The sequence below is a fragment of the Alligator sinensis genome, unplaced genomic scaffold, assembly GCF_000455745.1.
Source record: "Alligator sinensis unplaced genomic scaffold, ASM45574v1 scaffold615_1, whole genome shotgun sequence".
Lineage (NCBI taxonomy): Eukaryota > Metazoa > Chordata > Crocodylia > Alligatoridae > Alligator > Alligator sinensis.
Window position 1 is genome coordinate 622,526 of NW_005841982.1, and position 14,282 is coordinate 636,807.

General features: G+C 42.3%; 1 protein-coding gene across 1 annotated transcript in view; it reads right to left on the reverse strand.

The window, feature by feature from the left end:
* The window catches only part of LOC102387428 (ethanolaminephosphotransferase 1-like), a 90,998-nt gene that overhangs the window by 39,272 nt on the left and 37,444 nt on the right, over positions 1–14,282 (reverse strand). The window contains exons 4-5 of the mRNA XM_025201048.1: positions 10,846–10,920; positions 7,466–7,734 (exon numbers count right to left, since the gene is read on the reverse strand). Of these exons, the coding sequence (XP_025056833.1) occupies positions 7,466–7,734; positions 10,846–10,920 (344 nt within the window). The remainder of the gene's footprint in view (positions 1–7,465; positions 7,735–10,845; positions 10,921–14,282) is intronic.

Here is a 14,282-nt window from a genome sequence, read left to right on the forward strand (position 1 = left end):
TTTCCAGCCTACACCACTGCCATCTCGGTGTAAGTAAACAATCTTTTAAAACTACCGCTACGCGTCCGTGCCTAATTCCAGCTCGAAGGCCTTCCCTCTCCGCCCCGGCGTGCCCGGGCTGCTGGCCACAGCCCGCGTGCAGCGCGAAAAGGGCTCGGGTCGCTCCCGGCCCGCACAAATAATAGATATGCTGGAGGGTAGGGCTAGGATTTGGAGTGACCTAGACAAATTGGGGGATTGGGACAAAAGAAATCTCATAAGGTTGAACAAGGACAAGTGCAAAGGCCTGCACTTAGGATGGAACAATACCATACACCAGTACAGACTGGGGGCTGACTGGATGGGAAGCAGCTCTGCAGAAAAAGACTTGGGTGTTACAGTGGACAATAAGCTGAATATCAGCCAGCAGTGTGCCCTTGTTGCCAAGAAGGCTAATGGCATACTGGGCTGTTTTGATAGGAGTATTGCCAGCAGGTCAAGGGAAGTGATTATTCCCCTTTATTCAGCACTGCTGAGGCCACATCTGGAGTACTGTATTAAGTTTTGCCTGCCCCGCACCAAAGAAAGGATGTGGACAAATTGCAGAGAGTCTAGCAGAGGGCAACAAAATGGTAAGGGGGCTGGGGCACATGTCTTACGAGGAGAGGCTGAGGAAACTGGGCTTATTTCATTTGGAGAAGAGAAGACTAAGAGCGGATTTAATAGCAGCCTTCAACTGCCTGAAGGGAGATTCAAAAGAGGATGGAGCTAGACTGTTCTCAGTGGTGGCAGATGACAGAACAAGGAGCAATGGTGTCAAGTTGCAGCAAGGGAAGTTTAGGTTAGATATTAGGAAAAATTTTCTCACTAGGAGGGTAGTACCGTGCAACAGGTTACCCAGAGAGGTGGTGGGAGCTCCATCCTTGGAGGTTTTCAAGACCCGGCTAGACAAAGCTTTGGTTGGGATGATCTAGTTGGGGATGGTTCTGCTTTGAGCAGGGGGTTGGACTAGATGACCTCCTGAGGTCCCTCCCAACCCTCATTTTCTATGATTCTATGAATTCCTGGTCAGTTTCTCTGACTATGGATATATTTTACATCAGTGTAAAGGCTGATCAAAAACTGAAGGCAGCAGATACCTTTGGAAACATTTTGATTTATTTGAAAGATCATTTTTTTCATTGCAAAAACATTTTTTTTTGAATGAGACACAAACGTATATTTGTAACTAAATGCTTCCCTCGAATAAAATCAGTTTTCACTGGAAAATAACAACCCCCCCCAATTGAATATTTTTGGCTGTAAAATATAGTTTCAGATATATTTTAATTTTTCACAAATAAAACTGAATATTTTTAGCAGTTTTGATATATAATTATTTAGATTTCCTTCTCCATATGCAAAATGTTGAAAACTGGCTGCCATGGTACTTCTAAGGAGGAATTCAAATGTGTGATATTTCAAATTAAAAAATAGGTTTCAAAAGTTGGTTTGAAAAAATAAATTAAAAAATAGGTACCCTCATCACCTTGCAGAAAGTGAAATTTCAAGGATTCTATATCCACTTTATATGTTGGTAATCTGTCATATAATATCAACAAAAAGCTTCCATCTATTTGAACAAATTCCAATAGGAAAAATAAAGATAAATTCTACATTTGTAAAACTTCAGATTACTTGGCAGCCTTGTCAAGTTTTATATATGTATTTCAAGATAATAAACAGTAGAGAATACATAATATCTGGGCAGTACTCCTCTGTGTGGAAAGGAAAGGAAGGTATTTATATATTATTCAATTCAAGGTGCTGGTTTTAACCTATAAGGCCATAAACCCCATAAAGTTTTAACCCTATAAGGCCATTAGGGACCACCTTCTGCCTTCTGTTCCATCATATGAAATAATGCAATGCTTCCCAAACTTTTCCTCAGCATGACCCCCATTTATGGCCCCATTTCCTCAGCATGGCCCCTCACTCCCAAGCCACAGTCCCCCACCCCCACAAGCCAATCTGCTGATGTTTCAACCCCATTATTTGTACATCAGCTGATATTATATATCTATATATATTAAAATTCCACACACGTGTTTGTACAGAGCTGCACAAGTACAATTATATATGTGTGTGTATGTGTGTGTGTGTGTGTGTGTGTATATGTTTAAAATTTCCAATGAGCACACTTCAATTTTATATGTGTGTGTATGTTTTCCATAAAAGGTAACTTGCATTTTTAGCCTTTTCTCCATCTCTCTTTAAAGGGTTTCCCATGTCAATGGCTATTTGAATTATTTTGTGCCAAAATTACATTTGGTACCACCACACTCTTCTCTTGCTGTAGCTGCCTTTTTGAATCTGCAGAGGAGTAAATATAATAGAACTCTGTCTTCACTGTGCAAATAAATACCATTAAGGTAGAGTCCCTCTCTCAGTACTGAATGTTTTTATTTAATTATCTAGCTACTTATCAGAATCAGTTTTCTCTGATTAAAAAATTGTAAATTCTCTGATTAAAAAAACCCCCACAATCTGCATTTTGATTAAAATGAAATACCACTATATATGTGTGTATGTGTGTGTAGATATGCATGTATGTATTAGTTTAACACAATTTTTTTTATTTATTAACAATTTTAAAGCAATTTGGAAGCTTATCAGTGACTCAATCACTATAATAAAATACATTGTAAATACCTATCAATTTTGGCATTTGATTTTGGGTTTTTTATCATGAAAAATCATAAGTCATGCCCCCTTCGCTCCCCAGGACACGAATCCAGCTGTGGTTGTTCCCCTCCCCTTCTTTGTGGCACTAAGCACCCCTGATACGCTGATGCCCTGCCCAGGCAATTGGCCATGATTCCCAAGTCACAGCCCCACAGCCCTGATGGTGCCCCTCACTCCCCACCTGCACCACCTGGCCCTGCTGATGCCCCTCACTCCCCACCTACAGCCCCCTGGCCCTGCTGGTGCCCCTCACTCCCCACCCACACCTCCATGTCAAGGCAGAGTGGGTCAGGGAAGCTCAGTGCCAACCCTGCAAGCCCTGCACTGCTATGGCAAGGTGCCCCCTTCCTGCCCAGTAGCAGCAAAAAACCCCAACTCTATGCTGCCACCCCTCTGGGCAGGCAGGGCCATCTCGCCATGGCAGTGCAGGGCTTGCAGGGCTTGCAGTCTCCTTTCCCCCTCCAGACTTACCTGCAGCGAGCTGCTCTCCAGGCTGCCTGGCGTCCGTCCATGTGCCCACATGCACATGGCACCCCCCATCTGGCTGCCCTCCTCCCACCCCCCATCCCCCTGCAGGCTCGAGCTCCCCCCATCCCCCTGCAGGCTCGAACTCTGCCAGGCTGCAAGGCGAAACCCACAATTTCCCATATTTTTCTCTTTTAAAGGAGGAAATCTGGGTTTTACTGTGTTTTTTTGTGGCAAATGGAAAACCCAGATCCCTGGTCATGAAGTCTGCAACTTTATCAAATCAAGACAGCTTGACTTACCACTGGCTAACTGAGCCATGTGCTGCACTGAATTACTGGCAAAGTGAACTACTTGAACCAGTTCAAACCTCCACATCCTTCAGGTTCAACCAATGCACAATGCTACGCAGCACTTTCTGATGTACTAGGTGTACTATACCTAATATACTTAATATATGGCCTTTGCCTTAATGCCACCTCAACCCACCTTCACTCTAAATCACATTAACAGAAATTTAGATCTATATGCTTTTCATCTGGACTTGGAAGTTACTAAGGCCCTGTCAGGTAAAGGTGCAATAGGATACAATGAATGATCCCTGGGGCTAGGGGATCGTGGGAGCCACAAACCCCCAGGCCTAGGGGTTTTATGCACTCCCCAAGCCTGAGAGATTGCAGCAGCCACAATCCCTCAGCCCTGGGGGTTTGGGGCAGCAGAGTTGGTAGCTTCTGGGGCTGACAGTCTCCCAGCCCCATCAACTGAAGGGGCTCCAAGCCACAGGGGAGACCTGGCTACCTGTGCAAATTAAAGCTCAATAACAATCAGGTATAAAGTTAGTACAAATTTTCAAGGTCTAACTTTATAGCTAGTGGGAGTTTTTTATGGCATAATAGCTACTTTGCATATGTAGCCAGTCTTAAAATGACTGCACGATTAACCAGTTAATTGTGTGATACCTGTAACATGTAGAGGGGGGGGGGGCCTAAAGAAAATGAATACAAATTAAAACAGAGGTGAATTAACTCCAGCTATGGAGCCATGGACAGAGATGTGAAGCTTGACAAAAACAATTGTACTTGCACAGTTGTATACAAACAAGCAAATGGGTCATTTGAAAGCCTGAGAGATGACAGGCTCTGCAGTAAAAGGTAGGCATTTGAAAGTGTGGCAAATTTGGTTCTGACTCTTCTGGAAGTAACTCAGTGTTGATGTGTCACATGTTTGCAACTTTTTAAAATTGAGACTTGTTACAAATTAACTCATTTATGTGCCCCTAGCCTGAGGGGCAAATAGAAACAAGAATACTGTTTTCTCGCCTCTCCTCGCATCTTGGATCTGAGTTTATTAAAGACCTTTACAGACTGCTGAATTAAACCTCTGAGGTAGGGAAGTGTTACCATTTTTATTTTACTAATGGGGAAACTGAGGTATTGTGAGCAGGGAAAGTAGTTGTCTCTAGATCAGCTAATTCCTACTCCTATGATTTTAACATTAATATTTTGTTCCTAATGGATCCTCTTGAACAAGTATTATTTTTTTTACATTGGATCAATAATGAACAGCTTTCTGTGTATTTATATTCATACTCTGAACTATAATAGCTGAAGCATTCTTTACCCAACTATATCTGTCTAATCTGTCTGCATAAGCCTTGATGAAAAGCCTTAATCAGAGCTAGCTGAGTCTTGGAAATTCCAGATGTCAGGAAATCAAATTTTGCCAAGCTCTTTGCTGCTGTTTAGTAATGAGCAGCATGGAACTGGCAAGAATCATCTAAATTTCAGTCACCAACTGTTAGGACTTCCAAGATTCATGAGTTAACAGCAGCCCTGCCATGCAAACTGTCCTACCTCATTTCATAGGCTTTAAGACATCTAAGCTAACTGACTGTCCCGGTCATCTCATTTCCAAGTGCCTGGCTCCACAGACTTCAATAGTTTAGCAGCACAGGAAGCCAGCTAGCCTGGGGCACCAGAAGCCCAAACTGATAGCTGTTCATGGAGTGGGGCTTCCCAAGAGCTCTGGACCCTGGAAGCCCTGGGTCCCCAACAGTGGGTGGTCTGGATGGGCAGGCAGCACAGACTCTGGGAACAAGTAATCCAGCTGAGTTGGTAGGAAGACAGGCAAGTTTCTATCAGAACCCCTTATAGTTCTATGATAGCTCATTAAAACAAATAGGTTTCTGTAAAACATTTTATTTTTTGGGAAAAAACGATGTTTTGTTGGAAAATTTCCAAACTACTCTAGGCCTAAATTATGATGACGATTTTATGGCCATCAAGGTGTTACCTAGGATCTGGTTCCTGAAAGAGTTCTACTTAGAGGTTGGTTACCATATTGACTCAAATTTAAGATGACCCCCCCCTCAATAATTAGATGTTATATATGGAAACATTTTTAATTTGTTATAATTTTCCAGGTATAGAATCTAATTCATAGATTCATAGATTCATAGATGTTAGGGTCGGAAGGGACCTCAATAGATCATCAAGTCCAACCCCCTGCACAGGCAGGAAAGAGGGCTGGGTTCAGATGACCCCAGCCAGATGCCCATCTAACCTCCTTTTGAAGACCCCCAGGGGGGAGGTAGGAGCCGCAGAGAGCGCCCCCTGGCATCGGGGCACTAAATGGGTAGCCTCCTGCTTAATTGACATCTTAATTGAATCAATTAACATCAAAGTCGTGGCGGGCGAGATAGGCGGGCGGTTGCCCAGAGACAGGTGGGCGGGCCATGGAGGTCGGCCCCGAGGAGGCCCCCTGTCACACTCACCAATTCCCATTTTTGCCCCCGTGATGACCTTATGGCCAGCCACAAGGTCGCCTCTCAACCTTCTCTTGAGGAGGCTGAAAAGGTCCAGGTTCTCTAGTCTCTCCTCGTAGGGCTTGGTCTGCAAGCCCTTAACCATACGAGTGGCCCTTCTCTGGACCCTCTCCAGGTTATCCGCATCCCTCTTGAAGTGCGGTGCCCAGAATTGCACGCAGTACTCCAACTGCGATCTGACCAGTGCCCAATAGAGGGGAATTATTTATTTGAGGGTGTCTTGAATTCATCCCCCACCCCCCTGCTATAGCAGAGAAAGCAGTGGCTGGGGGGTTCAGGTGCCTGGGGGGGTCAGATGACCCCCTTGCCCTCTGCCCCCCCCCCATTTCTTGCCCTTGCAACCTTCCTGCCCCCCTCACCAGCACTCCCCCACCCCCAGATCACCATGGCCTTTGCCCCTCCTCTCCCACTTCCCACAGTCTCTGCCCCTTCCCTTCATCCTCCTTACTGTCAGACACTACTGGGCTTCCTTCCCTCCGGGAGCACAGCATGTGAGAGCACGGCCCTTGCCAGCCATGCAGCAGTGTTGGCACTGATGACTGGCCAGGCAGGAGACAGAGTTTCCAGGTACTCTGCACCCAGGAGGCAATTCAGCCTCAGCCAGAGCTGAGCTGTGCCTAACAGTAAGCAGGGAAAAGCTGGAGGCAGGGAGCAGAAACTGCAGAGGGCAAGTGGAGGAGTGGGCAGGAGGCTGTTGTGGGTCTGACTCTGGCCCAGACCTGAGCTCAGGACCAGTGTCAGAGCTGCAGCAGCCATTTGCCCTTCCCCCCAACTCCACTTTGTACACAAATCTAAGATGAGGTCTTTCCCCCATCAGTCAGCATGGGGGGCATGCTGACTGATGGGGGAAAGACCTCATCTTAGATTTGAGTAGATAAAGTAATAAGTGGAAGATGCTATTTGGCAATATTTCTCAAAGACAAACATTATAAAGCTCCTTACCCTTGAGTTTTTTTCAAGGGTAAAACACTTGGCAGAATTGTATGTGCAAATACAGTGTCATTTACATCCTCACATGATGTTAGATTTGATGGAACAGAGAGAATGAGGGTTCTGGTGATTTTATAGTAATGATTATAGCTTTTTTAATAAATGCCACTTGTCCTAATTCAAATAATGCACTAAAGCCTTATGCTGGTGGGGTAACTGCTACATTTACAATTTTAGGCAATGCCATAGTTTTAGTGAATGTCACAAAACAAATACAACTGAATGGCATCCTCATTTATGGCATCTGACTTTTATATTTGCTACAGGCATTCTTTTTCCTATATGGCAATGAAACTCTTAATACTGATGATTTGATTAAGCATGTCCCTTCCTTGAACAAATATTTCTGCAGTGCTTCTAGGTTTATGCTATTTCTTATTCAAATTCTTGGCCAAATACATTTGCCCTGAGCAATATTTTTCTCTTTGTTGTAGCACTGTTAAACACTAACAGTATTAAAAACAAGAATTATTAAATACTTACCACTTGGCTTATGTCATATCCCCAAGGAAGAAAAAGAACTCCTGTGTTATATTTTTCCCAGTGTGAAACCATGAAGTTCAGCAAGGCAATGCTTAATGAGAGAAACATTTTATGTAGGAGAAAACCAGTTTGCTCATTACCACGTGAGCAAAGTGAAAAAAAATTTAAGGTGAAGATGGAAGTAGCCCAGCTATCCAACCCATGGTCAAATAACTCCCCTAAGGGGGTGCTGCAATGAGTCCTTCGAGCATGTTTCCCATCTATGGAGTCTGGAAAGGGGGAGAAAAGAAAGAAAATTAAAGACATGACCAAAAACAACCATTTTTCTCAGGTTTTTAACCTCTGTATGTATGGAGGAAAGTGTATAGAGCTTAAAGGTGCTTACTTACATTGTGAGAATCCTGCCTCCCAAAGGCTCCCCTGATATTCTCTCTCTATCTACATATTTTCTACCAATTTTCTCAGAGCCAGATTATCAGCTCTAGTAAATAGCATAGCTCTTTTGTTTACAGTAGAGTGATACAGATTTACATTGGCTGAGAAGCTGACATGGTTTCTAATTCACCCACTATTGTGTAAGGTCCTTTCTGACCTCTGACTCAAGGATCTTGTCTTAGTCTACTTCCTAAAATAGTGTGGGTAGAGCCAATGGACTGACATATTTAAAATTAGGAAATGCACAAGTATTTGCAGAAAAGAATGAGCTGAAGAAAAGCTCACAGATAAGTGGCTATTATCATGATTCAGAAAATAACATAAGTATTTTTTTAATATTGCTTGAGTGTTACTTAAAGATTCTGTAGCTAATCTTAATAATTAACTAGTGATAGTGTCTTAGCCTAATTACATTATAGAGCAATAATTTTAATACGACCACCTCTACTTACAACTAATTAAAAGAACAAAGAAGCTGTAGGTTGCATATTACTTACTTCTATGCGTTACTGAGCAGTATTATACATACTGCTGCATATATGCTTTAGCAGTCTAGACTAGAAAATTGTGGGTCCTCATTTTACGCTCCATAGGTTTTAGACATCTAACTGTTATTGTTACTACTTCAGTACTCAAAGAGGTGTTAAAAGCTGGGAGGTATACTCCATTAATATGAGACAAAAAACAAGTCTCCTAAATTGGTTTCATGCTGTCAAAAATAAATAATTTCATTAGACTGTTCTGTCTTCATCATCCTGAACAAAATTCCTTTCTCAATAGCACTACAGTGGAAATGAAATCATCTAGGGATTCATGCATAAGACAGTGCAGTGTGCAAACTAGTAAATGAAGTTGCCAATATCAAGGAAAAATATTTATTCTTTAAAATACGCTTCTAGAATACAATCAACAGACATATTTGCCTTCCTAGTACTTGAATAAACATAACTGTCCCAACTACTTTAAAAATTGTCTAACCTATATTCAAAGTGTGTAATTTTGGAGGAAAGACACCTTTTCAAAGAGAGGGATAAAAATATTGGTCCCTTAGTGTATTATTATCTAGTCATGTTTGCCACACGTGAATAGCCAAGTTAGGCTAGTAAATTGTGCAGATCATACTTCCTTATTTGTTTTCCTCTGGAGGACTGTTTTGGCTACAGGACTTAGGTCTCCAATGCTTTCATAGAATTAATCTAATAATAATAGACTAGAAAAGAAATAGAGAAATTGCATAATGCGTAAGCAAAAATCAGATCTTAACAGACCATTTGTGAGTCTTACATAAGGATCTACCAAATCTCTCAGCAAAATAAAAAAAAGGTAGTTTCAGTGTCAATTTGCAAGCACATATCACAATAATTTTGTATATTTAACGGAAGATGTATATAGTCCAAAAACATTTGTGTGTGTGTGTGTGTGTGTGTGTGTGTGTGTGTGTGTATACATTTCCATTCCTCTAGTTAAGTTGTATATTTTGATTTTGGATTTAATAAACCTTGACTTGTCTTAAAGTTTACATGACATTTAAACAGCAAAAGCCTGTGTGTCTTATTCTAAGGAACAAAGTGAAAAATAAGCACTCTCCTTACAAAAGCAAGAGCAAAGCGTCAAGGAGTTTGAAGGAAATGAGTATCATTTTTTTTAAATGTACAAGATTTGCATTGTGTATCATAAGTAAATATGGTTCTTCATAGCCTTCTGCTGGGAAATCTTTAGCTGCACAGAGTTTATTCTATGATTAAATATTTCAAATTAAGATTCAGACTCCAGATGTAAAAAAATTCCATATGTATCAATTCATTATGGCTTTGACTGTCACCATTGCATCCTTAGTCTTTTAAGGATTAGTCATCAGAGGCCCAACTGGCCAATAACAATACTCTGTTTTATAAGACTGAGTAACAAAATTTCCAATTAGATTTCCAGGGTATCATACAGTTTGGAGTTCACGCACGTACCTGGAAATCTACCTCAGCATCAAATTCCTAATTATGAAAGATCAGTCACTTCGTTAGACTCACTAAGGATGCAGAAGAAATGAGGATCATGTAATAAACAGCTACTTCTGCTTATGATTTGAAAGGCTTTAGCCATCGGAGATCAACTTCAAGTAATCATAATGCCAATGCCTTACCATGCTAGAGAAAAAATAAGCCTTGAACAGACATTTAGTTTCTCCTGGGAGAGTTTCTGATCTCCCAGGAGAAACCACAATTGTACAGATGTTCAGACTTTTTCTCCCAAAATAAAAATGGCTGCTCCAGTAGAAAAATAACCTGGGCACAACCAGGGTTAAATCACTTCCTGGAGAGTTTCTCCTGGGAGAGCAAATGTCTGTACATGATGACAACACAGGCTGACCATGATCCATCTGGGTTAGCCAATCAGGGCTTTCCTATGCACTGCTCTGATATGTTGCAATGCAGACTAAGGCAGCCTGCAGAGCATGCTAAGATGTGTGCACAGCTCTGCTGCTCCCCTCTTCCCCCCGCCCCTCCCCCCTGGCTGCACAGTGTCAGCACTGCAAGCTCTTCACTATTCACTATTCAAGACCTCAGCATTTGAATGTCTGTACATCTGACTCTGGGTAAGCCTTACTACTATGAGAACAAACCAGGGAGAATTCTTCTAAATTAGTTTAATGTGTGTATGCAGCCATAATCTTAATCACTATAATATTTACAAGAGCATCGCGGAAGCAGTACAGGCAACCCCAAGGTTACACTACTATTAAGAAAAATTTTTTAAATTCTATTGTCTTTTTTTAAGTAGGTTTCAATGGTCTTTAAGTTTCAGTACATTATCAAACAACTGAAAAGCAATGCTTTGCGAGCAGGCCAAAAATTTCTTTACAATCTATTTTGATTTAATATCAATATAGGCATTTATTATTTAAAACTATATGTAAGCTTCATATATGTAAGTTTTCCATCATACTTTACCTAAAGTATAAGCACAAAAGGTGGCAAAAGCACTAAACAGCCACACCCATGTTGGAATACTCCCAGGACTGGTACCTGAAAGAAACTGGAGGTGAGAGGTGGGAATAACAGAGGTTATAAATAAAGAAATCTACCTAAAAGGTGCGCATGTGCGAGCTATGACTAATAAGTTTATTAGATAAATAAAATTAAAGCAAGAAAATTTTGTGAACTGAAAACAACAGGCACTTTCAGTGATCCATATTAGTTACACCTAATTGATTTCAATCAGATAGTGCTTAGAGGGGCAAACTATTTACAGGTACATTCACATTTTTAATATCAAAAGCAACATATAGCACATTTTTGCATCTTAAGTGACTATATAATTGCATGAGATAATAGTGATAACAAGCAAAATTCTTCATTCATGTCCTGTGCAGACTAACTCATAACTAATAACTCTGAAAACTAATTACTGTAATAACTAGAAAAACTAATTGGTTATTATTTGTGCAGCACTCTGAATCCATAGAATATTGCATAATTTAAAAAATTATTTTAATAACATTCATGTTAGTTTTGTACATTAGTTTCCTTTTATTTTTGGAAACCAATAGACTGGAAATGAACCTGAAAAAAGACAAAATGTGAATTGGATAGAAGCACAAAAATGATTGCAAAACTACTGCATTTTTATCTTTGCCTACTTAGAGAAATAGGTCACTGCCCCCAAGAGCTTGCAAACTAATGAGGCAGTAGCATAGGGGTGAGCAATTATTTTGTCTGGAGGGCCACTTAATGAGTTTGGTAAACTGTTGAGGGCCCTAAAGGTAGTCCCACCTTTTGACAGGTGCCCCGCGCCCTGGTCATCATTTTGGGACTGGAAATCCTATCCCTGACCCCTGACCTTTGCCACCAGAAGTCTAATCCCTTGCCCCCAGAAGTACTCCTTTTGGGAGGGTTGCCATCTGAACAAGAAAAAAAATCATATACTAAAAGTCAAACATTAATGTATTTTAACGTTATTGCAAAAAATAAGAGCCCTTGTTGGCGGGGGCGGGGAGGGGAGCAGTTCCCATCACTGCACACACCCCGTCCCGCACCCAACCCCAGTTGTACAGGGCCTGCCCATGCCGCAGCTTCAGCCCCACTCCTTTCCTCACTGCTGTGGGGGGGTGGGGGTGGGGCAGATCGAGGCCCCAGTGGTGAGGGAAGGAGTGGGGCACAGGCAGGAGGAAAGCCTAGGGTGAGTGGGGCCCCAGCTGGGCCAGGCCTGATGGTAGGACAAGTGGAGCCTGGGTAGACCATTCAGCGGCACGGGGGGAGGTGGGGGGCTCCTGCCACTGTGCACACCCCAGAAGAAGTCTGGGGGGCATGTGTCCCTCATCTGTGCACAGAACAAAGGCGTGCTGCACTTTGCTCCCTGCTGCAGCTGCCCCAAGAGAAGCGCGATGCCACGTGCCTGCTGTCACTGGGCTAAGCTGCACCGCCTACCCTCCCGGTGGTGGGATGCACATGGCATTGTGTGGGTTTTGGGGCAGTGGGGCTCAAAGACCAGCACGCAGCGGCAGCTGCCTCCACCCTGCATGCAGATTGGGGTGGGGGATGGGACATGCCCCCCAGGCCTCCATTTGTCCCACCACCCGGCCCGACTGGAGCCCCACTCACCCCAGCCCCTGCTCCTGCCTGTGCCCTGCTCCCTCCCTCACCGGTGGGGCCTTGATCTTCCTCCCCATGGCCCTTTCCCTTCCTCCTACCCTTCCCACACAGACTTACCTGCTGGGGGGGAGGGATGCACACATGCACCCACATAATTTTTTCTTCTTTTGCCTATGCAAGGGGGAGCTGCTGGAGGCTGAGGAAGCCGAGCAGGTCCCCTGGCAGCTGCAGCAGTGGCAACAGCAGTCCCGCCCAGAAGCTGCGTGTTTTCCAGGCTGGGCCCTTGTGCGCACCAGGATGGGAGTGAGGCACATGGGCTGGGTGGGATACAATTAATTGGTGGGTGCCTGCAGGCCAGATGGAATTCCCTGGTTGGGTCAGATCTGGCCCGTCGGCCATATTTTGCCTGCCCCTGCAGTAGCAACATTCAACCCTTACATGTGCAAACATTTTTCACAGGTTTTCTACATTCTGTGTGGGATACTGCAGACACATATATATATGTCCTTGATGGAATGAGATGCCAAAATCTAAAGCAATACTACTAAAGACATTTTATTCAAGTTTAATGTCTGCTCTTTGAAAGCAAAGATGTCTCTTTGTGATCCTTAGCTGCAAATTTTCAGCATCCCAGCTAACTGAATCAGCTATGCTTATGTATGAAGTTGATATACAAAAGATTAGTAATGACTTTTTCTATCAAGGAGAAATGTAACATTAGGAGTAGGTCTGAAAGCTACAGATATGAGTCCAAATATATGCTCACTTAAATCATGGTTACAAATATATTCAAATTCAGTGGGGCACCACAGTGTAGGAATCAGGGTAAAATTGGCCAAAAAAAAGTGTGTGTTGAATATTCAAGCAATGCTTTTAGCATTTATCAACAATTCATTACTGTATATCTAATAATGAAGTGAATGATCACCAAGGTGAGACTAAATTGACATTGGATTTGCCCAGTCTGGATATATAATGCCTGTTCAGCTCCTCCTTGTATATAGACTGACAGCAGGCAGAACTGTTTTGATCAATATATAGCAAATGACCTTCAGAAACAGCCTCATTAAATATATCAAAGGAATGAAAAAGTAAAAATATCTCAAGAGGCAAACATTGTTTTTTTCCAGATTATCCAGTTTATAAAAAGAAAGGATTTTGCTGTGTGAATCACCTGAGAGAGATCTGGGTAGTTATTCCTCCTACATAAAGATGAGGGGGGAACAACCCAATGCCTAAGATGGGGAAGAAGCCCAGGTTTAAGAGTATTCAGTTCCAATAGGCTTTTGATCTGACCTATAATCAAAATAAGTCTAGATTCATACTTTAGAAAAAAGCAGATCTAAGGAAAGTAGTTTAGAACCCATTTTTGTTTGGTATTTGGCCAAAATACTTGAATCTGGAGACCAAAAACATGTTTATATCAGTAAAGATAATAGATACTTATTTGGACGCAGAAGATTGGAAAGTAAGGCAGGAAAATAATTTTTCAGGGCCTGAGGGTTTTTTTTCATGATTTATTTTACTTAAGAACTGATTATGGTATCAGAATCCTGTCATACTTCCTGAAGTCAATGGTAGTCTTTAGCAGAAACAGGATCAAGCTTACATAGCAAGGTTAAACTTAATGCTCTTCAGCAAACATTTTCAACCAATGGCCCTGACCTATAACAAAATATGTAATGACAGACCCCTGCATCCACCCACACCTCTACTGAAATCAAGGGGGCTTTGCACTGGTGGGGGAAGATGGGAGAGAGGTATCTGCCACCACACATGTAGAATGTGGCTTGAGT